The sequence below is a fragment of the Leptopilina heterotoma genome, unplaced genomic scaffold (genome assembly GCF_015476425.1).
Source record: "Leptopilina heterotoma isolate Lh14 unplaced genomic scaffold, ASM1547642v1 Lhet_0, whole genome shotgun sequence".
Lineage (NCBI taxonomy): Eukaryota > Metazoa > Arthropoda > Insecta > Hymenoptera > Figitidae > Leptopilina > Leptopilina heterotoma.
The window spans coordinates 405,469-426,825 of NW_025110811.1; the positions used below are offsets into that span (position 1 = coordinate 405,469).

Genomic DNA, 21,357 nt, shown 5'->3' on the forward strand with positions numbered 1-21,357 from the left:
ATCCGTTTTTTTCTGACAAATTGTGTCAAAGTATAATATTTAAAAAAAATATAATGGAAGTGTAAATAATGCGATTTTTTATCGATATACAGAAATAAAATTGATAATACGAGTGATTTGATAAATAAATGTTAAAAAACAGTTGAAAAAAGTCGATTTCTTTTTCAGAAAGAATAATTTTTTTCTTGAACAATAAAACTTATTTTGTTTCTTAATAAAACTCAATATCTATGATCACAAACGGGAATTATGTAAAATTTATAGTTTTAGAATTTCATTTTTGTTTTAAAAAAAAAGGATTTAAAATTATTTTGTAATAAAAAATTCGATTAAACGCAAAGTTAGTCTCTTCAAAAAAAAAAAAAAAAATTGTTCGGAAAAAATTGAAAGTCGTTTGGAAATTCCAAATAAAATGAAAAAACCTTTTGGTTTATTCATTTTTTGAAGCAATTTTTTTCGTCTTTTTTCAATTTTTTCAAAATTTTTCTTTTGAAGCATTTTGAAGAGACTGACTTTCTGATGAATGATCATAATCGCTTGTTTTTAATTTTCTATATCAAAGTTAATGACAAAGACAATATATTGAGACGGAATACACATATTCCTAAATATAGTGTACACAATGTAACCAGTTTTGATGGATTAGCTTAAGAAAAAAAAATGTATTTGTCGTTGAATACCTCTTGGCTTAAAGTAATTTTTTATAAACCACAATTACATTATTTTTCGAAAATTCAAATTTTCTTCCCAAAATGAGAGCGTGAAAAATTTTCTCGTTCGAAAATTGCGCTATTTATACATTTCAATTTGTTGCATCTCAATGGAGATTTTTTATATCGAATCGAGAAGTTGAAGATTGATTGTTAAGAGATAAATCGGATCGAGAGACAAAGGAAACATTTGACAATTTTCTCAATAAGTTAAATATTCTTTTTCTAATTTTCAAAATTTTTTTAATTTATTTAATTAATTAATTAATTAATTAATTAAATTTCCATTTTTCAAAATGTTAAATTGATAGATTGATCAATTGTGATTGCGATTCACAAAATTAAATTTAAAAATACATTTAAAATTAAATTTAAAAATATATTTAAAATTAAATTTAAAAATACATTTAAAAATGTATTTAAAAATACATTTAAAAATATTTCCTTTAAATCTCGATCTCGATTCAGCGTTAACGTTTTCGAAATATTTGTGAGTTCAATAAAATTGCAACGATGACTTGAGGCCAATGTAAAATACGTGATACGATGGACATATAAACAAAAATGTTAAGCAGCAGAAAAAAAATGCAACATAGTTAAACGTAAAGCACAATTTCATACTTAGAGAATAAAAAAAAAATGTAATCCTAAACTTCCATAGGTTGCCTAGGTAGCCATTAAAAAAAATAAAGTTGTGTAATCAGTTGTACTTAAAAATTAAATACGAAAAAATTTGTCGACTTAAAATATCATCCATTTTAAAGAATTAGCTTCTCATCGTCATACTGTTTTTTCTATCATCATCCTGCACTATGTAAAATATAAACCTAGAAAAATTCATTAGGAAAATTGCATTATAGAAAACAGCTTTTGGAAAAATATATTATTCCTATAGCGAAAAAAAAGCAAAAAAAAAAACTATGATAAAATTGTAATAGTAGAATTGTTGTGTATTTTTAAAGTTCTTGCGAGATTTTTCAAACAAAAAAAAGGCCCGAGAGAGACAAACTGTTACGAATTGAATATTATCAATTTTAAGTTATTTAAAAAAAAATTAGTGATTTATCTCCAGAATTTCTATAAGTTTTATTAAACATTGTAAATAAAAGTTGTAATTTACAGTTTGTAAATATCAGAAGGCGAATGGAACATTCTAAAAAGAGAAAAAAAAAACCTTCCTATGTTATATATTTGTATATTTATAATTAAAATTCATTTTACGTGTCTCGTATTCGAGCCTAATGTAACGATTTAATTCGTTCGATTTAATAGACAATTATTTTGTTTACAATATGTACAGTTCGAGTTCTAGAATTATTGAAATTGTTTTCATTAATGAAGAAATATATATCTATATATTAAGTTGAATCTGTGTAAATAAACATTTTATAATGTATAAGAAAATTGTTTCTTATCCTTTCGTTTTGAATCCTCAAATTCTAAATCTTTAATCATTTAATCCTATAATTTTCTAATGTTCTAATTTTCTAATTCAAGTAAACAAAAAAAAATTTTAAAGAATAGCGCAAAAAAACTGGAATCTAAATAGAAGATTAAATTTACAATAAGGCCTCGAAATTATCTAATTATAATTCTTTCAAAAATTGACTTGTTTAAATTTAAAAATACAAATTCTATTTTAGTTCCTTTTTTCTAAATATTTATATATAATAAAAACTGTAACATTTTATAACCTGTTATTAATTCTATTAACTTCTTAATTGAACGATTTTAATTTATTTTTAGATATCACTATTTTTGTTTGTTTGTTTGTTATAAACTGTTTTTAGTGAATCGATGATAAAGTTTCTGTATTATAAAATACATTTATTTCTAATTAACACAATACTTTTTTTAATTCATACAAACAGAGTATATACTCGAAATTTTGAACGCTTAAGTGAACGAAATTATTTTCTTCCAATGTTGTGAAAAATTCGATTAATTCGATTAATTAAATTAATAAAATTAATAAAATTAATTAAAATTACCGGAGAAAAAAATTAAGTATTGTACAAAAAATTGTAATTTTCGTATATAATTAAAGTGCAAAAAGATAATTTGCGTATAAAATGCAAAAAGGTAATTTTTCACATAATTAAAAAGCAAAAAGGTAAAATTTAAGAATATTCGCACTTTGATAAAGTTTAGAATTATTAGTTTTCTTAATAATTTTAATTGACAAGAAAAAATATTTTTTGATGTAAATTCTTTATACTTGTCTTGAAAACAAAAAACTTTTTGCAATTACTTTTAATTACTTTTTTAGACAGTGTTTGAAAAATAATTCTCATAAATCAAAAATTTCGTTTTCTGCGTGAAAAATAGTTTTATTTTTTTTTTGAATTCTTGATTATAAATTTCACCGGAAAGGGAAATTTGTTCAGTTGAACGTTCAAAAAAATGGACATACACGAAAGTTTGAAAACTTATGAATTTCATATTCGTGAAAGTAATAACAAAAACAATTTTTGTTTTAAACATTAAGTACCCGTTTTGTCATCAATTTCGGAAATTTTACTCTTGAGATAAGAATTTTCCTTCTTCAATTGTGCAATAAGTTGACGAAGATTTTGCACTTCTTGCAAAAGATGCTTATTCTCCACAACTCGCCTGTCGAGAGTTTTATTTGTTTCCTTAAGTTCTCTTATATAATCGCAAGCACGCGACAAAATTCCTCCTTTACTCTATAAACAATTTTATTAAAATTAGAAATTGAAAATTAGAAAATTCAAATAGCTTTTTGTTAAATAACTTTTCATTTACACATAATTGATATTGTCACAAAAATTTTATTATGTATTTCCCTGACTTCCAAAAAGAATATTAACTTCCTTTATTATTCTGGTAATAATTGCAATTCAAAATTTTTAAAATTCCAATTATTTTCCTAATTTTCAGTAAGATTTTCAGTAAATGTTAAATTTAAATTTAAATTCAGTAACAATTTTCAGTAAAAATATGATTTTAATAATTAAATTTTAAAAGCAAAACAATAATAATAAATAAATCTTAAAATTAAAACTATAATTTTTCCAATATTCAAAATATTCTACAATTTTTAAACAAAATTATTAAAGACATTCATTTTTTAGGAAAATAGTGAATTAATAATCAATATTTTTATATTTAGCCGAGAATATTGAAAAATTATAAATTTTTGAAAGATAATAAATTTTTCAATTATAGGTATATAATTGAATAATTTTCATAAAATAAAAATTTATAATAAAAATTTATAAGACTTCAGTGAAGTTTACAAAGTTTCGAATCAACGATTCGGTAGAAAAAAATCTCCTCTGGAAAGTTTTTTAGATATTTTCGCTTGGGAAATTTATAACCATTTTGTCTAATTTTTTTAAACAAAAAAGAAAAATCTCAAGAGAAAAATTCGCTTATTTTTCGTATCAAAAATCTTTTCTTCAAAAGTTGATTATAAACTTTGTGAACTTCACCAACGTTTAATAATAATTTATTCATTTATTTTTAATTCGTATTCACAGTTTCGTCTACTTTAATAAACGAAGCTATAAATACCAATAATTTAGAATAAATATTTAAAAATTCATCTCCTACTTGTGATTCGAAATTATTTTTACTGTCGCCAACGTCATTATTTTTGTATTTCGGCAAAAGTTTTCCCAACATTGTTATCCATGTATTTATTTTATCTCTTCGTCTTCTCTCAACTTCATTGTGAGTAGTTCTTCTTTTGTCATCTCTCTGTAAATAAATCGCCAATTATTGTATTATATTTCAATTTGAGTAAAATATAAAAATATTATTGTATTTTTGTTTACCTTTTTCGAAATTGGCTCCTCGGAGGAATTAATTCGAATTGTTTGCGTTGTATACGTATCGTCATTGTCGGTAATAACGTAAATTTTTCCATCATAAGGACTGTGCATCACTTGATAGGGATGTAAAATTGAATTCGGCACCATTACTTCAATTGGTCTGTTGGGATCACTTCCATCGATTTGCAGTAATTCCTTTTCCTCCTCCATATCAACGATTTCGCCACTTGTATAAATGCCGGTTCCATATTCCTGTAAATCCTCGTTTGTTTCATCATCATCATTACATTTTATAAATTGGGACTCATCCAAAATTACACTTACATTCTCTTCGCTATTCTCCTCGAAGCTGTAAAATTTTAATTACATCAATTAATTTATTCCTTAATTATTCATTTATTTATTAATCATTTATTCCTTACACAAAAATAAATTACTTTTATCTCTCTATTCTTAAAAATTAATTTATTTTTTACAAAGTGTAAAATTATCTTGTAGCAATTTTTGAGAGACCTTCAAATTTTTACGAAAACAAATACATATAGAGAAAATTGGTTTTTAAACGTTCAATTGAAGGAAAGTTTTAAAAAATATTTTCATAAATTAGCGATGGTAATAAAAATTAGAAACTTATAATTTCTTTGATAGCGAAGCAAAATTGTTTTGAAAATTTAATAATAAATTATAGAGAAAAACCTGAATAACCCGGAAAAAAACCTTTAGAGAGAAAAATCTTTAGTACCTTCACAGCTTTAGAATAATGAATATAGAAAATAAATTTGATAATTGAAACTCACCTTTCACTAACTATTTCCAAACTAGCGTTGGTTATATCCATTGTTAAAGAATAATTTTATTTCTATTTACTGAAAATATGAAGAAAAGCACTTTGTATGTATATTTAATATTATAATAATGGGTGTTTTCGGCGTACCCGCAGAGAAATTATCCGGATCACTCAGTGATGCTCAATTATTTGGAAATTTAATTTTGTAACACTAAATTTCTCAGTACTTTGTGGAGAATTGAGCACAACTGAGTTTAATCCATGGACACGCGAAAACACATGACAAAACCGCGACAAAACAAAAGAAAAATAAGGAGACATAACCTTAAAATTTTCCTCGTTTCACTATTTTTCCTGTAACTTTTCCTCTACTTTTATTACTTTTAATTATCGATTAATTGAAATATTAAAAAACATTTCTAAGTACCAAAAAAGGAACAAAAAGACCTCTAGATCTTTTTTTCATAGTTGGCAAGAAAGTATCTGTTTTTATAAACAATTTTATATTTTAATATAAAAAGGAGTTGTTTATATTTTATCAAATACATACGTTAATTTTAACCATGTCAACAGTTTTTAGAACTATCTTAATAATAAGTAATTAACATTTTTAACATGCTTCTTGTTTCAAGTAAGATAACCACATAAAACCACTTTTGTTGGCAGACTTTTGTTGCTTTTGTTCACTTTTGTTAAATAGTTCCCAGTTTGTCCGCTTTTCTTCGGCTCGCGCTGTCTGTGTTTTTAACATAACCTAAAATAATAGTTTGCAGATTTTCTACTCCAATTTCACACTTATTTTACGTTTTTTAATATTTAAATAGCAAAACCTAGTTAACTGATAAGTTTTAAAAAATTGAAACAATGGCTGAAGCAATGAGACAAGCGGTTGTGGAAATGTTGAAGGGAATTGAAAGGTATGTTTATGATTTACAAAATATATCAATGACACGTTCTCTGCTTCCTTTTTCTGGTTTATTTCCTTTATTCTTATTATAATTTCCTATTGTTGTATAATAATTGCTTATAAACGAGAAATTTATTTTGTTTCTTAAAATAAATTGTTGATCCGTATTTTTTCAATTTTTTGAAAAGTGAGGTTAGGATTACTGGTCTCACGCATATTTTCATTTTTAGTATATAATTCGAACAATTATTACTCATATTTTCAGTTTTAGTACGTAATTCGAAAAATTATATTTGTGTAAAAGTTGAAATGTCATTTTATTTACTAATATCCTTTTTTTATAGATATAATCCAGAAAATTTGACAACCTTGGAGAATTATGTGGAGATTCAGGCGAGAGAAAATGCCTACGATCTGGAGGCAAATTTAGCTGTTTTAAAATTGTATCAACTTAATCCTCAACGATTTAAAGTCAACATAACTTGTCAAATTCTTTTGAAAGCTCTTACGAATTTGCCGCACACAGACTTTGTTTTGTGCAAATGCCTCTTGAGTGAAAGTATCGTAAGTTTGTTTGATTTTTACTGTTTTTCTTCTTTTTTTGTTATTGGTTGTTGCTTTTTCAGGGTACGTCATAAGTTTATCAGTTCATCAATTTCCCTGACGATTTTCTATTTTATTTTAAAAAATTTACTTTTTAGATGGCGCAGGATCCAATTAATCAAATAATGTACTTGGGAGATATTTTGGAGCAGTGTGACTTTCAGCTTTTCTGGGAACGCGCTCGCACAATATCGAATTTGTACGACAGTATCGTTGGTTTTCAGGATTCAATTCGAAAATTTGTTTGCCACGTTGTGGGAATTACATTTCAAACGATAGACAAACCTCTACTTTCACAATTATTAGGCGATGTTGAAGGTAAAAATCAAAAGGATTTTAATTTAGTTCTATAATCTTTTTTCTTTTCTTATTAATTAATTCTTATTATTAAATTTCAGACACGACACTCAATCACTGGGTGCAAAAATACGGATGGAGAGAGCAAAGCAGACAAGGAAGAAACATAATTTTCATTGCCAATCAAGACGAGAATATTAAAACGAAAAATATCACGGAAAAAATTGATTTTGAAAATGTTGCCGGTTTAATGGCCGCATGCTTATAATTTACACAAAAAACAAATTTCACTTTTCTAAACAATCCAATTTTGTAACCATTTTTTTTTACTCCCAAAAATGAATAGTCATCAAATTATATGTTTGTTTCAAATTTATTTCACATTATTCAAAAACTTAAAATAAATAAGATTTTCCTAAAGAATCACAGAATACTTTAATATATTCGTACGAAAAACGTTTACATTAATGCGATATGATCATTGGCTCACAAGTCACTAATTGGAATAAATATACTGATACAGTTTACAAGTAAGATTTTCTTATTTTTTTTCCCTTAAATTTCGAATATAGTTTTAATTTCTCTAAGAGAAAGAGTTTCAAAAAGTTAGTTTTTTTTTTCTTTCGAATTACATTTTTCAATGTACACGAGACAGAAGTATTTTTTTAAAACTAAAATTAAAATAAAATGTAGATACTTAAAAATTATACAAAAGAATTGAACCACTGAACCCATTGGTAAATAAAAACGTATTATAAAAATCGAAATAAATATTTAAAAAACAAAATATAGAAGTATGTACATTAAAATTATTCAAACGTAAATAAAATATTAAAAGTTTTAACAGAAATTGTAATTAAAAATAAAATTACAAAGTGTACGAATGTGTAAAGAAAGAAAATGCGGAAAAAAAGGAGTAAAAGTATCACTGCCTCTCGAAGCATATTGATTTATAAATTGATTAATATTCGATTATTTATAAAAAAAAGTTATTGCAACAAATAAATGCACTTTTCATCACAATCACTTAAGATTTGCGTCACAATTGCCTTCTTCTTTTTTTTAACTTTGTGCTAAATATGAACGTAAAATTAATTACTATTTAGTAGCAAAATTTTGATTAATTTCCATTAATGATTTTTTTTTCTTTATATATTACAAGAGAAGAACTTGGGCTTATATTTACAGTCTTATTCTAATAATATTGTTTTATCGTTATACTTTTAGGGAAGATTAATGAAAAAATAGATGAAATACAAAAAGCATTAATTTGCAGTCTAGCTTCGTACTATTGTTTTCTTTTTCTTTTTCCTTTTTTTAATATTTATACGCGATATTTTTCCCTTAAAAAATACATTATTTCACTACCAGTAAAAATAATCAAAAATTTTATTAGCTTTTTTGATTTTAAAAGTTTAGAAAAAAGAACTTGAATAAGAGATTTGATTTTATTTTTACCGGTAGAGTTAAAAAATATTTTTCTTAATATCACAAAAAAGAATGGTAATTTATTTTTTCGTTGATAAAACAAAGTTTTGAAAAGTGTACTAAAAATTAACTAGAGAATAGAAATTTGATGTATTTCTGGTTTAAAAATTTAAACGTCATGATTTATCAAATGCGCTTCGCGTCGATAAGAATAGCGTGGTGGATTTTGACAAGGCAAAAGCCAAAGAACTGGATGACTTTTACCGCAAACTTGTGAGAGTAAAGTAAATGTTCGCGGTGATGTTTTATGATGATGATGTCCTTGAATTCGTTCTATCGCTGTCTCATCGCACAGAATGCCTTGAAATTGATCAATTAAAATAGCTACAACAAACATTCCAAAGAGCGCCGCTTCCAATACTAATATCACACAATGTAATCTGGAAAGAAAATTTTCTATTAATAAATTTTCCTCTCTCATAAAGTAAATATTTTCAGGGTTGCCATAAAAATTTAATTTTTTTTCCCCTGATTTCCAGATTAAATTTTGACTTTTTTTCTGAATATAAAGAATATTTTGATTCACTCTAAAAATATTAGATACTCAAAAAAATTTTCTCATACATTTATTTACGAAATTCTTTAATTGTAAAATTATTCGAAAAATAAAAGTTTTGGAAAATACAAAACAAATTTTTTTGTGATGGCAGTGAATAAAAATAAAGGACTTATTCGATCATTTTTGTATCTTTAAACGATAATTTTTGCGCCTTAAAGACGATTCTCTTATCGATTTAAGTGTTTGAGTAATTTATGCATTCGAGTGATACTTACATTCGACTTTGTTTTATTGTTACGTCGTTACTACAATGAGTGCAATCATTTACCCAAGAAGCAATCACAAGAGTTATGGCGTAAACAGCCAACATTCCGACATACACCAAAAATTGAATGAAATACTTTTGATTTCTTTCTCCGACACAATTGTTTATCCTGGAAAAAACGAAAAAAAGAAATGTAAATCGTGATATTCAGGAAAAAAAATTTTTTTTCTATAATAATAATAAATAAATTAAATAATATTAATACATTAATATTTCTAATTTTATGTATTTTCTTACCATGGACAATGATGATCCATTCGTCTAATGCATCTTTTACAAATTCTACAATGATGAGCACGTGGAGGCCTATAAGTTTCGCACCTAGTGCACACAGTCCAATCATCTCTCTCGTCTCCTTCCTCTAGGCCAGATCCTGCGGTATGAATATCAGAAAAATCCATTCTCGTTTGGGGCAAGGGAACAACACCCGGATCACTGCAAACTGCCTTTAGATGCGACATCATTAGCAGTAAAACGAGTGTATTGAAAATCACTACGTGGAACGGACCCCATAGACTGTAAAAAAAAATTAATTATTTTTCTCATCCTTTTCAAATTTACTTAATCGGGATAAATATTTCAGATTTATTAACATTTTTTAAAATTATTCAATTCTTTTGAGAAATTTGTTATTAAAATAGTAAATATTAAAAATCATTGAATTGCGAAAAATTTGCGAAAATAATTGAATCGTTTTAAAGAATTTTATAAAAATTTGTTGAATTTTTCCCAATAACTTTATTAAAATTTTGGAAAATAATTTTGTTATTTCAACTGTTAACAAAAAAGTAGTGTAAATTTTCAAACTCGGAAAAAAGTAGCTTTTAGTGTAACAAATGAAAAAAAGTATCCAAATAGTAACAAATCGTAAAAAAAAGTAGTAAATAGTAGGTTTTAGTAGAGGAGTGCAAGGCCTGCATTTATGAAAAAGATACAAACATATCGTTCCAGTCATTCGTTTTACGCAATAAAGAGAAAACAACAGCAATTGAATTGTTACGGTAATAAATAAAAACAGGTGACTGAGAGAAAAAAAACAAAAATTCAATTGTCATGATGTCAAAATAATTGTCATTTTACCTGTCTTGCATCGTATGCAAAATAATCCATCGTATCACGACGTAATCTGCATAAAATACTGCAATATACGTCACAATAATGCAAATAATACCACATGGATCTCTTACAAACATTGTTCATTTTTTGTTTAAAATCACATTTTCCAATTGCTGACACTATCATCCGAACTGTATGCTATTGTCACAATTGACTGCCGTTTCATTATCGCGTCAATCTTCATATCTTCCCGTGATCTTATTGAAGAATCAAATTTACAGCACATTTAATCAATTTCATAAATTTCAATACAAGAGAAATTATAATTGATATACTTGTAATTCAAGTACAATAAATAGGGCAGAGAGGACAAATTAATAGAAATTTTGTATATTTCTCTGATTCACTTCTTTTTACTATTAAAAAAACCCTAAATGCTATTTCACAATCTGTTTTGCTCAGCGCTAAATAGTCCACAATTCATCCTCAATTCTAATTGGTTGACAGAAATGAATCGGCCAATCAGAATTCAACATTTGTATTCCAACGGAAAATATATTGATAGCGCTAAAAATCGTACATAACCTTTAATTATAATAAAAAACATGTTTTGTTTACTTCGTTTACCTCTACAAAAAGTTAAAATTACAATTAGTTTTAATCTATAAGTGAAAAAGTCCTTGTGACAGTAATTAAAAGGATTAAAAGTAATTCTCGTTTAATGAATTTATTTATATAAATTATATTGATAAGTATCAAAATGAGGGATGTGATGAAGTACAGACATCTATTTTACATGATAAATAGATCTATTCACTATTTACCAAAAGCAAACGGATATCCTAATGGTACGAATTTAATTAAAATTGATAAAAATTGTCTCCTAGAAAATAATAATAATAATATCTTAGCAAAATCTAGCAATATTTTTCAATGTCACAGTAAAAATTTATCAGTCAGTAATGTCTATTATTTAAAAAAGGGTAAAAAAATAACGAAAGAACAAATTTCTAAAATGAAACTCGATTTACGGGAAGTCGATCAATATTTGGATACGGAATTAATAATAAAGGAAATGAAAAATGCGATAGAGCATATGAAAGAAAATTTTGTGAAAAATTTAACCATACGCACAAATATTGGATCTATTGAATTATTAATTGTCGAATTTGAGGGTAAAAAATATCAACTTCAAGAATTGGTGCAAATTGCCAGAAAAGCAAATTTTGTCATTCTTAATGTAACCGAATTCCCTCAAGCAATGCCGCAGATTCTTACATGTATCAGAGCTAGTGGAATGAATTTAAATCCTCAGCAAGATGGTACTAAAATTTCAATACCAATTCCAAAGTAAGTCTTTGATTGGAGATTCGAAAATAATTCAGGGTTGCCACAGGTCAGGGAATTTAGGGAAAAGTCAGGGAAAGTAGAATTGGTCAGGGAAATCAGGAAAAAGTCAGGGATTTTTATTGAAATTACTTTATTATTATTTTCATAAACAATAAAACTCATCGCAGAATTTAAATTATTTTTAATACAATTTTAATCGAATTCTCGAAAAATATAATTAAACTCAAAATTTTAATTAAGATTGGTGGAAAGAATCCAATTATTTAAAAAAAATTGAATAAAATTCTACGCAAACATATAATTTTTTTCATAAACGACTAAAATTTCTCAGCAATTCAATTATTTCTAAATTTTTTTATTATTTTCGTCGCAATAATTCAATTATTTTCGTTAATAATTAATATTTTACAGGGTTTCAATTATTTTCGTAAATAATAAAATTGTTTTTAGGTATTAAATTATTTTCAATTATTTTCAATTATTTTTATAACTCATGGAAAAATTTAAATTATTTTTAATTAAATTTTAATCAAATTTTTCGAAAAATCTAATTATTTAAAAATTTTTTTTTAAATTAGTCAAAGAATTCAATTATTTAAAAATTTGTTGATAAAATTCCCTATGAGAATTCTATTGTTAGAAACATTGAAATATTTATTTTTTGTATTTAAATAATTGAATTCTCGTAGAATTTTGTAATAAAAATTTATTCAAAAATTAATTTCATTAACAATTTTAGATAATTTAATATTCAAAGCATTATAGCTTGAATTTTCAGAAATAATTGAATTTTGAAAAGGTTTCAAATTAAAATCTTTGAAAATCAGAATTTTTCTCACTTTTAACAAACAATTGTGTAGAATTAATTTTTTTGAAAAATTTTAATTGAATTTTTCTTTAAATTATTTGAAGTTTTTATTTTTTAATGATATAAAATAATGATTTTATCACTCAGTCATCTTTAATTATTATAAAACATGAAGAAATCATCTCAAAAAGAAGTTATTGATGTTTTGGAATAATTGTACAGTGAAAGAAATTCATAAATAAATGTAATAGAAAATTTTTTTGAGTATCTAATCATTTTTAGAGTAAATCAAAATATTCTTTAGTTTCAGGGAAAAAGTCAAAATTTTATCTGGGAATTAGGGAAAAGTCAGAGAAGAACAAAATTAATTTTTTTTTTGGGCAACCCTGTAATTGAATTTTGAAATTTTTTTTTTGACACAGAGAGAGAGAAAGACTAATAAAAAAAAACTTTCGTTCCTAGAGTCACCAAGGAGCATAGAGAGGAATTATCGAAAGGTGCAAAGGCAATGTTTGTCAAATGTCGAAATAATGTTAAAGCAGTTGGTAACAAACATCTTCAATCGATAGCAGATGATAAGCATGTCAGCAAAGAAATGTTTGCGAGAATAAAACACAATTTGGAAATGCTGGCTGAAAAACATGTGCAGGAAGCAGAAAACATACTCAATGTTAAGAATACCGAATTATTAGGTTCTTGAATCAAGAAACTATTGTTTGAAATTTAAGTTTTACGTTTATCAAAAATTAATTCTACAAAGAGTTCAATAATAAACCAAAGTATTATTACTATTAGAAGTATTTTTATTACTTTAATACAGGATTACCATATTAAGATCCGAATTCCTAATTTATCATCGTCTAATAGTGTTATAAATATAATATTTTCTCAAAAAATTTCATTAATATTTACAATATAGTATTTTAAGCCCAGACATAAGGATTTTACGGCATCTTTTAAAATTTCACTCGAATGAAATGCAAAGCTTATTCTAAAAAAGTTTTTATATTTTTGGGTGCAAGAGAAACGAATTCCGGGAATCGCGCTTACATTATGAACTTCTTTGCACCAGTCAATGAAAATTGACGCATCCATATCTGTAAAAAATAAACATAACATTCGCTAATTAAAGAAATTGGTTAGTTTTCTTTGTTTTAAAAGTGTTTGAAGAAATATTTTTTTTACTTGTACCTTGAGGAAGTTCAATCCAAATAAAGTAGCCACCTTTAGGCTTTGTATAGGAGCAACTTTGAGGAAGAAATTCATCCAATGTTTTGCAGACTTTCAATAATCTTTTCTACAAGAAAAAAACTTGTAAAGAATATAAACTAACTGAAAAAAACTAAAAGAAAATTAAAAATAGCTTTAAAATAAATACAGGGCTCAAATTAGGTCCGTAAATCCCGTAAAAGTCAGTTTTTTTAAAAAAAAAAAAGGTCCGTAAAGTCCGTAATTTGATCAAAAAAGGACGAAACGTTCGTAAATTTCACGATATAATTTGGAGAATTTTAGAGAAATTACAAATGATTGCAAAAATTCAATTATTTTCAAAAGTAATAAAATTCTTCGCAGAAATTCAATTATGTTCAAAAATTAAAAAAAATTCTCGACAAAATTTTAATTATCTTTAGAAATAATTAAATTCTTCTACGAAATTCAATTATTTTCGCAAAATTTTAATAAAATTCTTGGCAAAATTGAATTATTTTTAAAAATTTTCCTTAATTCAATGATTTTCAATATCTACTATTTTAATAAAATTTTACACAAACCTTTAATTATTGTCATAAAATAATAAAAATTTCACAAAAATTCAATTATTTGCAAATTTTTTTAATAAATTTCTTCGCAATGATTCAATTATTTTCATAAATAATAAAATGTTTCTCCAAGAATTTAATTATTTTTATAAAAAACCAAATTCTTCGCAGGAATTCAATTATTTTCAAAAATAATAAAATTCTTGGCAGTAATTCAATTATATTCAAAAACTTTAAATTATTAACGAAAATTAAATTATCATTGTAAAAATAAAATTCATCGCAGAAATTCTTCGTAAAAATTTAATTATTTCTAGAAATTTTATCAAAATTTTTCGCAAAAATTCAATTCTCTTTATAAAAAACAAAATTCTTTGCAGAAATTTAATTATTTTTAAAAATTTTTAATAAAATTCTTCGCAGGAATTCAATCATTTTCATAAATAATAAAATTTTTGTCCGAAATTCAATTATTATTTTCAAAATATTTAAACAAATTATTGAAGAAAATGAAATTATCTTTGTAAAAATAAAATTCATCGTAAAAATTGAATTATTTTCAAAAATGTTAATAAAATTCTTTTTTGGAATTCAATTATTTTCGTGAATAATAAAATTCATAGCAGAATTTCAATTATTTTTAATACAATTTTAATCGAATTCCTCGAATAGTTTAATTATTCTTAAATATTTTATGAAAAATTCGTCGAAAGAATTCAATTATTTAAAAATTTATTAATAAAATTCTTTATGAGAATTTAATTTTAAGAAAAAGTATTCAAATAATTTTTTTTTTGTATTTAAATAATTGAATTCTATTAGAATTTTCTATTAAAAATTTATTTAAAAATGAATTTCAGTTAAAATTTTAGATAAGAATTGAATATTGAAAGCAAAATAGCTTGAATTTTTAGAAAGAATTGAATTTTGAAATTAATTTTTTTGAAAAAGTCTAATTGAATTTTTTTTATTAAAGTTTTTATTTTCTAACATATATAAAATTGGAGAATTTATAAATAATCGAAATTTCGTAAAATTGAATTGTAAACAAATGGATTTGAAAATTGTCAATGATCTTTTTAAAAAATTATTAAAAATAATGCATTTATAGAAGAATTTTAGTTAAAAACACGAAAAAAAATTCAATTTTGAAAGAGTTACAAATTATTTCCGAAATTCAATTATTTTTCAAATGTAATAAAATTCTTCGCAGAAATTCAATTATGTTCAAAAAATTTTTAATTTTTCTTAGGGATTCAATTATTTGAACAAATAATAATACTCATCACAGAATTTCAATTATTTTTAATACAATTTTAATTGAATTTCTCGAAAAATGTTAATCTTAATGTTAAATGTAAATGTTAATGTTTTAATCTTAAAAATTTTATTAAAATTCGTTGAAAGAATTGAATTATTTATAAATTTGTTGATAACATTCTGTATAGAAATTGAATTTTAAGAAAAATTCAATTATTCAATTAACTATTTATTTTTGTATTTAAATATGTAATTGAATTCTAGTAGATTTTTCAAATAAAAATTGTTTAAATAGTGAATTTTAATTAAAAATTTAGATAATAATTAAAAGAAAAATAGCGTGAATTTTTAGAAAGAATTGAATTTTGAGATTAATTTGTTTTGAAAAAGTTTAATTGCATTTTTTAAGTTCTTATTTTCTAATACATATTTAATTCAAGAATTTACGAATAATTTCACTCGGACTGGTTAAATTTTTTTTTGTCAGTAATGGGTTCGTTGTTTTTCATTTTTGATCCGAAAATTCCGTATTTTTAAATACTTTCACTGGTTCGAGTCCTGTAAATAAAGTGAACAATAAATAAACGAATATTACCTTGTAAGTTTCGATTAGTACATCTAGAAATTCATCTTCAAGCTTTAAATGCAATAAACTTGCTATTGTACCAGAAATAAAATGGTTGACTGCACCACTTCCATTTAAAATTCCCCTGCATAAATTAATAAGTTAGGAATGATTTCAAATAATTTTTTCTTAGCTATGTACGAATGCAACAGAATAAGAAAAATTTTCAAATATTTACGAATTCTTCAAATTTTCGGTAATTTTCGGACTACATTCCATCCAGCCTACACGAACAGAGGGAAACAAAATTTTCGAAAACGATCCATTCGATATGACATTTCCACCCTTGTAACCCTCATCCTCTGGATCGTCATAGAAAAATAATCTGTGAGGTGGAAATTCTTCCTCATAATGAAGAAGATTATAAACATCGTCGCAGACAATTAGAAACGAATGCTTCCTAGCAATTTGCACTAAACGTTGACAAAACTCTGAAAAGATATAATATCCAATTTGCCAGGTTTCTAAATGTTCACAGAACTTTAATCAGAATTAAAAAATTTAATTAAAAATTAACCATACCAGGTTTTAAAGTATTTCCTGTTGGGTTATGAAATGTTGGTATAGCGTAAAACATTGCCCAAAATATCTTTTCCTTATTAATGGTGAAGCGTCGCTTCTTTTCCTTTAGAAGTAATTGTTCGAAAGCATCGATATCAATGCAATCACTTTTGAATGGAACTATTAAAAGGAATACATTTTTATAAAAACACTGTAACTTGGTGGAAAATTCTGCTAATAACAGTAACAAGGGTGATTTAGTAATTTAGAGTGTTATCAATTAAGTATACCGGTAATTAATACCACTGTCGCAATTTGCTAACATTTTCGGTAAATCGGTGAATTCGACAGTGGACAGTAATTTTTTGAGTTTCGAAAGTTAGTATTTACGAATTTCAAATTAATTTCGTGGTCTCAATTAGATATACCATAGTGGTAGATGATTCCAGGCATTGAACAGTATCTAGAAATTAATTGATTTGCTTTCGAAATTATACCTATATTGATACCTAATTTGACGGTTGCAATTGGGGAACAATTTTAGTAATCAGGCGAATTAGACGATGGTCAGCAACTAATGTCGTCGCTTCTGAATTTGGTAATTACGAATTGCAATTAAGTATCTTAGTAATTAATTGTACCATCGAGATTAGATGTCTATTTAGGTTATTCGGTGTATTAGACTGCACGCAATAATTTATTTAATTGCTTCCGTATTAATTACGAATTACAATTAGGTATACTGGTAATTAATTAATTACGAACTGTAATATTAAGCATGTCGGTAATGAATTATACTGGCGTAATTAGATAACAATTTCGGTAATTAGATGAATATGATAGTGTTTCTTAATTATTGCAATTTCTCCCGAATTTGGAAATTACGAATTCCAATTGACTATATCGATACCTTATTTTGAAGGTTGCAAATGGAATTGCAAACGAATTGCATTTAAGTACACTGATGGTGATTAATTCCATCAACGTTAATAGATAGTAGTTATACTGTTAATCGGTATAGTTGGATACGAAATTGGTAATTACGAATTGCAATTTGGTATACCAGATTAATTCCACCATCGCAAATAGTTCTCTGTTATTGTAATTCAATGGATTAAGTAGTTGTCAGTAATTAATTTATTTGCCTTCGATTTGGTTAATTACGAAATGTAATGAAGCATACCGGTAATTCAATGCATCCACGTTATTAGATATAACGATTCCGATAATTGGTTTAAAGTAAAGTGTATAGTAATTTTTGTTGTTGAATCTGAATTAGATAATTACGAATTTCAATTAACTTCATTGGTAATTATTTCTATCTTTGGAATTAGATAGCAGATATTAAATTTTCCTAAAGTTATTGTCAGTATTCAGTCACTGTAGTTGGATACCAAATTCCCAATTACAAATTGCAATTATGTACAACGTTTGTAACTTCAAATCTCGCAATCAGGTATAACAGTTTCATATTTTGGTGAATTAGATAGTGCTCAGTAATTGATGTCCTAATTTCCGAATGTTGTAATTACGAATTGTAATTAACTATACAGCTAATTCATTCAACAATTGGAATTAGATAACAGTTACTATGAATTCCAATTAACTATACTGGTAATTACTTCTTCCGTCATTGATTGCACCATCGTAATTAGATATCAGTTAATGTAATTCAGTAGATTGCGTAGTTGTCAGTAATTTACTTATTTGCCTCCGAACTTGATAATTACGAATTGTAATAATGTACGCAGATAATTAATTGCAACGTCGTAATTGTAATTCCGAATTGAAATGAAGTATAACGGTAATTAATTCCACCGCATCATAATTAAATAACGGTATCCGGAATTGGTAATTTTGATGCAATTATTTATACCGATAGTTAATTCGGATGTCACATTTCGATTTCAATTTCGTAATTTTATGAATTAGACTGTGCTAAGCAATTAATATCATTGCGTCCGAATTCGCTAATTACGAATTGTAAGTATGTCGGTATTTAATTCTACCGTCACAATTAGATAACAGTTAATGTATTTCGGAGAATTGGGTGGTGGTAAGTAATTAATTTCTTCGCTTCCGAATTTGTTAATTACAAACTGCAATTCAGCATGTCGATAACGAATTGCACCGACGTAATTAGATAACTATTTCGGTAATTGGCTAAATAGGATAGTGCTTCTTACTAATTGTAGTTGCTCCCGAATTAGGTAATTCCGAATTCGAGTTAACTTTAGTAGTAATTAATTCAACCGTCGGAATTAGATAACATAATATAATTTCGTAAAGTAGACAGTGTTCAGTCATTAATCTAATTGGATCCGAAATTAGTAAATATAAAATTATGAATTACAATGATGTGTACTAGTTGTTAATTCAAATGTCGCGATTTGGTAACACTTTCAAATCTTTGGGTATTAGTAATTACAATTAATTTCGTCGCTTCTCCAATGTGCTAATTACAAATTGCAATTATGTATTCTGCTAATTAAACCCATCAAGACAAATAGACAACATTTACTATAATTTGGTGGATTAGGTAGTGGTCAGTAATTAATTTATTTGCTTCCGAATTTGTTAACAATGAACTTTAACTAACGTGAATGCTGCTACGTCATTATTAGATAAAAATTTCGATAATAGGATTATTATAAAAATTCGGGAGCAACTGCAATCATCAAGAAGGACTTTTTTAATGATTGCAGTTGCTCCCGAATTTGATAATTACGAATTCCAATTAACTCTAGAGGTAATTAACTCAACCGTCGGAATTAGATAACATAATATAATTTTGGCAGTACTCAGTAATTACCGGTAATTATTCTCCTATCGCAATTAGATAACGTTATCTGCAATATTTGCGTTATTAGTCAGTGCTCATCACTTATTTTTCTTGTTTCCGCTTTTGGCAATTGCGAATTCCAATAAAATAATTCGGTAATTAATTCTACCCGAAAAATTAGTTAATAAATTTTAATAATAATAACTGATTTTAGAATACACTTACCTGGAATTATTTTCATAAGTGGAAAATGTTTAAATATATCTAATGCAAGCATGTACGTCAATTCCTCAACGAAAATAACACCGTCTGGAGATATAATACTGTTAATAATTAATTGTAATCCAGATGTTGCACCGCAGGTTAAAATTAAATTCTCCCTTTTAACCGTATCTCCATATCTTCTCGATAGGAATTGCGATAATTCATTCCGATATTCCCATAAACCTGGATTGATACCATATTGAAAGAGATAATATTTATTTTCCCGAATTTCTTCTTTCTGAAAATTGAATGGAATTGAATGTAAATTGAATACTACTTTACTCTCGTAACGGTAAATAATTTTTTTTTTATTTCAGATTGTAAATATATTCTACCAATCGGTGTTTCATTGCTGTTAGCATCATATCCCCACAATGACGCAATAAATCAGGACCAGGAATGCCAACTGACAAATTGATATTTTTCGAATTATAAACATCCATCAGTGGTTCCCCATCGTATTGGTATCGAAGGTAAGGATCATTCATTTTAATTTACTGATTCTTTCTCTCGATACAACTTTTTCAGTATAATGTGTCTAAAATTAATTTTATTTAGTCGTTTGCTTTTTTATGTCTATTCACACAGTACTGAATTTGCAGCAATTGACAATATTTCTTCACCGTTTTCAATACTGAAGAAATGTCAATATTCCTGCAAGTTTCGGTGCTGGATATAAATATATTATTATTAGTTAAAAAATTTTTATTTTTGACAAAATTTTTGAAAAAATCGACGCTAAGTGTCGAAAAAGATATTTTTTCTTAGAACCGAGAAAAAGAAAATTTTTTCAATTTAAGACAAAATTAATTAAAATTTATTTTGTTATATTAATTATATTTTATATAATACTTACATCAAAAAGGTGAATAATATGGAGAGACGTTCGTCTAACTAGCGTTTTGCAAAATTTATTAATTGATGATCTAATGAATCTTAATAGAAGAAACACCAAATTGTTTCTGTAGAGATTATTGCACACCTGCATCATCATTGATTTATAGAGAATAATTTTTTATTTTACTATCTGAAGGTAATTTGCTTAGGCTAAATAAAATCAGTGTCATTCCTTTTACTCAAATTGCTATCAAATTTAAAACAATCTTGTTTCTTATCTATAAATTTCCATTGGGATTTCAATTTTACAAATATAAAAGTAGTTTCCACGAGAGTATTAAAAATACATTTTCTGCTTCAATTAGGTCAAGTGAAGTTTACATACAAATATAGTAGCTTTTTTTCTAATTTATTGAATTGAGTGGAAGATTTACTCTGGAATTTTGCTGCTCAGGGTTTTTCGGTTCACAAAATATATTGTAATTTTTATTTACAAAGTTGAAGACTTGACTCTAGGTAATTAGGACTTAAAGTAAAAAAAATTTCCTACAATAAAAAAATGTGGCGATAATAAATACTTTAAAACGAGTTTTTTTAAAAAATTTTATTTTTCCGCGATGTCACTTTTCCTTAATATTGAAATACTTGTTTTCTCTTTATCAGCAGACGTAGTAAAGTTTAATGATTTCCTTAACAATAAT

At 25.6% G+C, this 21,357-nt stretch overlaps 5 protein-coding genes across 10 annotated transcripts; 2 read left to right on the forward strand and 3 right to left on the reverse strand.

Moving 5' to 3' along the window:
* Positions 1-1,683: 1,683 nt before the first annotated feature.
* Positions 1,684-5,985, reverse strand: LOC122504092 (upstream stimulatory factor 2-like). Of its 6 annotated transcripts, none has more exons than XM_043615243.1 (6): positions 5,845-5,983; positions 5,305-5,373; positions 4,832-4,856; positions 4,511-4,759; positions 4,287-4,433; positions 1,684-3,397 (listed from the first exon to the last, which is right to left on the reverse strand). In XM_043615243.1, exons 2-6 carry the CDS (start codon positions 5,343-5,345, stop codon positions 3,194-3,196), a joined length of 666 nt encoding a protein of 221 aa, XP_043471178.1. In that variant the 5' UTR covers positions 5,346-5,373; positions 5,845-5,983; the 3' UTR covers positions 1,684-3,193. The 6 variants fall into 6 exon arrangements, with proteins under 6 accessions (XP_043471178.1, XP_043471334.1, XP_043470948.1 ...); XM_043615399.1 differs by lacking the exon at positions 5,845-5,983 and adding an exon at positions 5,619-5,791; XM_043615013.1 differs by having other exon boundaries at positions 4,511-4,856; positions 5,845-5,985.
* Positions 5,986-6,019: 34 nt separating this feature from the next.
* Positions 6,020-7,628, forward strand: LOC122504384 (eukaryotic translation initiation factor 3 subunit K). Its single transcript, XM_043615515.1, has 4 exons — positions 6,020-6,211; positions 6,546-6,765; positions 6,903-7,122; positions 7,203-7,628. The coding sequence occupies exons 1-4, from the start codon at positions 6,159-6,161 to the stop codon at positions 7,367-7,369; spliced, it is 660 nt and encodes a 219-aa protein (XP_043471450.1). The 5' UTR covers positions 6,020-6,158; the 3' UTR covers positions 7,370-7,628.
* LOC122504030 (palmitoyltransferase ZDHHC3) lies at positions 7,456-10,898 on the reverse strand. The gene is made up of 4 exons (XM_043614919.1): positions 10,494-10,898; positions 9,651-9,929; positions 9,364-9,522; positions 7,456-8,969 (listed from the first exon to the last, which is right to left on the reverse strand). Exons 1-4 carry the CDS (start codon positions 10,604-10,606, stop codon positions 8,699-8,701), a joined length of 822 nt encoding a protein of 273 aa, XP_043470854.1. The 5' UTR covers positions 10,607-10,898; the 3' UTR covers positions 7,456-8,698.
* Positions 10,899-11,055: 157 nt separating this feature from the next.
* LOC122504533 (ribosome-recycling factor, mitochondrial) lies at positions 11,056-13,421 on the forward strand. Its single transcript, XM_043615719.1, has 2 exons — positions 11,056-11,819; positions 13,090-13,421. The coding sequence occupies exons 1-2, from the start codon at positions 11,230-11,232 to the stop codon at positions 13,325-13,327; spliced, it is 828 nt and encodes a 275-aa protein (XP_043471654.1). The 5' UTR covers positions 11,056-11,229; the 3' UTR covers positions 13,328-13,421.
* A 61-nt stretch (positions 13,422-13,482) lies between these two features.
* On the reverse strand, positions 13,483-21,161 carry LOC122504464 (2-aminoadipate transaminase-like). The gene is made up of 8 exons (XM_043615623.1): positions 20,676-21,161; positions 20,155-20,357; positions 19,781-20,057; positions 16,795-16,953; positions 16,451-16,703; positions 16,243-16,357; positions 13,819-13,924; positions 13,483-13,724 (listed from the first exon to the last, which is right to left on the reverse strand). Exons 2-8 carry the CDS (start codon positions 20,305-20,307, stop codon positions 13,516-13,518), a joined length of 1,272 nt encoding a protein of 423 aa, XP_043471558.1. The 5' UTR covers positions 20,308-20,357; positions 20,676-21,161; the 3' UTR covers positions 13,483-13,515.
* Positions 21,162-21,357: the final 196 nt, after the last annotated feature.

Coding starts and splice junctions, on each gene's coding strand:
- LOC122504092 (XM_043615013.1), bottom strand. CDS start 5,345: ATGGATATAACCAACGCTAGTTTGGAAATAGTTAGTGAAAG. Junction 4,857..5,304: donor TTGGAAATAGTTAGTGAAAG/GTGAGTTTCAAT, acceptor AAAATTTTACAG/CTTCGAGGAGAATAGCGAAG. Junction 4,434..4,510: donor AGGAGCCAATTTCGAAAAAG/GTAAACAAAAAT, acceptor ATTTATTTACAG/AGAGATGACAAAAGAAGAAC.
- LOC122504384 (XM_043615515.1), top strand. CDS start 6,159: ATGGCTGAAGCAATGAGACAAGCGGTTGTGGAAATGTTGAAGGGAATT. Junction 6,212..6,545: donor ATGTTGAAGGGAATTGAAAG/GTATGTTTATGA, acceptor CTTTTTTTATAG/ATATAATCCAGAAAATTTGA. Junction 6,766..6,902: donor GCCTCTTGAGTGAAAGTATC/GTAAGTTTGTTT, acceptor TTTACTTTTTAG/ATGGCGCAGGATCCAATTAA.
- LOC122504030 (XM_043614919.1), bottom strand. CDS start 10,606: ATGTTTGTAAGAGATCCATGTGGTATTATTTGCATTATTGTGACGTAT. Junction 9,930..10,493: donor TTGCATACGATGCAAGACAG/GTAAAATGACAA, acceptor TTTTTTTTACAG/TCTATGGGGTCCGTTCCACG. Junction 8,970..9,363: donor ACAATAAAACAAAGTCGAAT/GTAAGTATCACT, acceptor TTTTCTTTCCAG/ATTACATTGTGTGATATTAG.
- LOC122504533 (XM_043615719.1), top strand. CDS start 11,230: ATGAGGGATGTGATGAAGTACAGACATCTATTTTACATGATAAATAGA. Junction 11,820..13,089: donor ATTTCAATACCAATTCCAAA/GTAAGTCTTTGA, acceptor TTTCGTTCCTAG/AGTCACCAAGGAGCATAGAG.
- LOC122504464 (XM_043615623.1), bottom strand. CDS start 20,307: ATGAATGATCCTTACCTTCGATACCAATACGATGGGGAACCACTGATG. Junction 16,954..19,780: donor ACTTATGAAAATAATTCCAG/GTAAGTGTATTC, acceptor TCCTTTTAATAG/TTCCATTCAAAAGTGATTGC. Junction 13,925..16,242: donor TACTAATCGAAACTTACAAG/GTAATATTCGTT, acceptor TTTTTCTTGTAG/AAAAGATTATTGAAAGTCTG.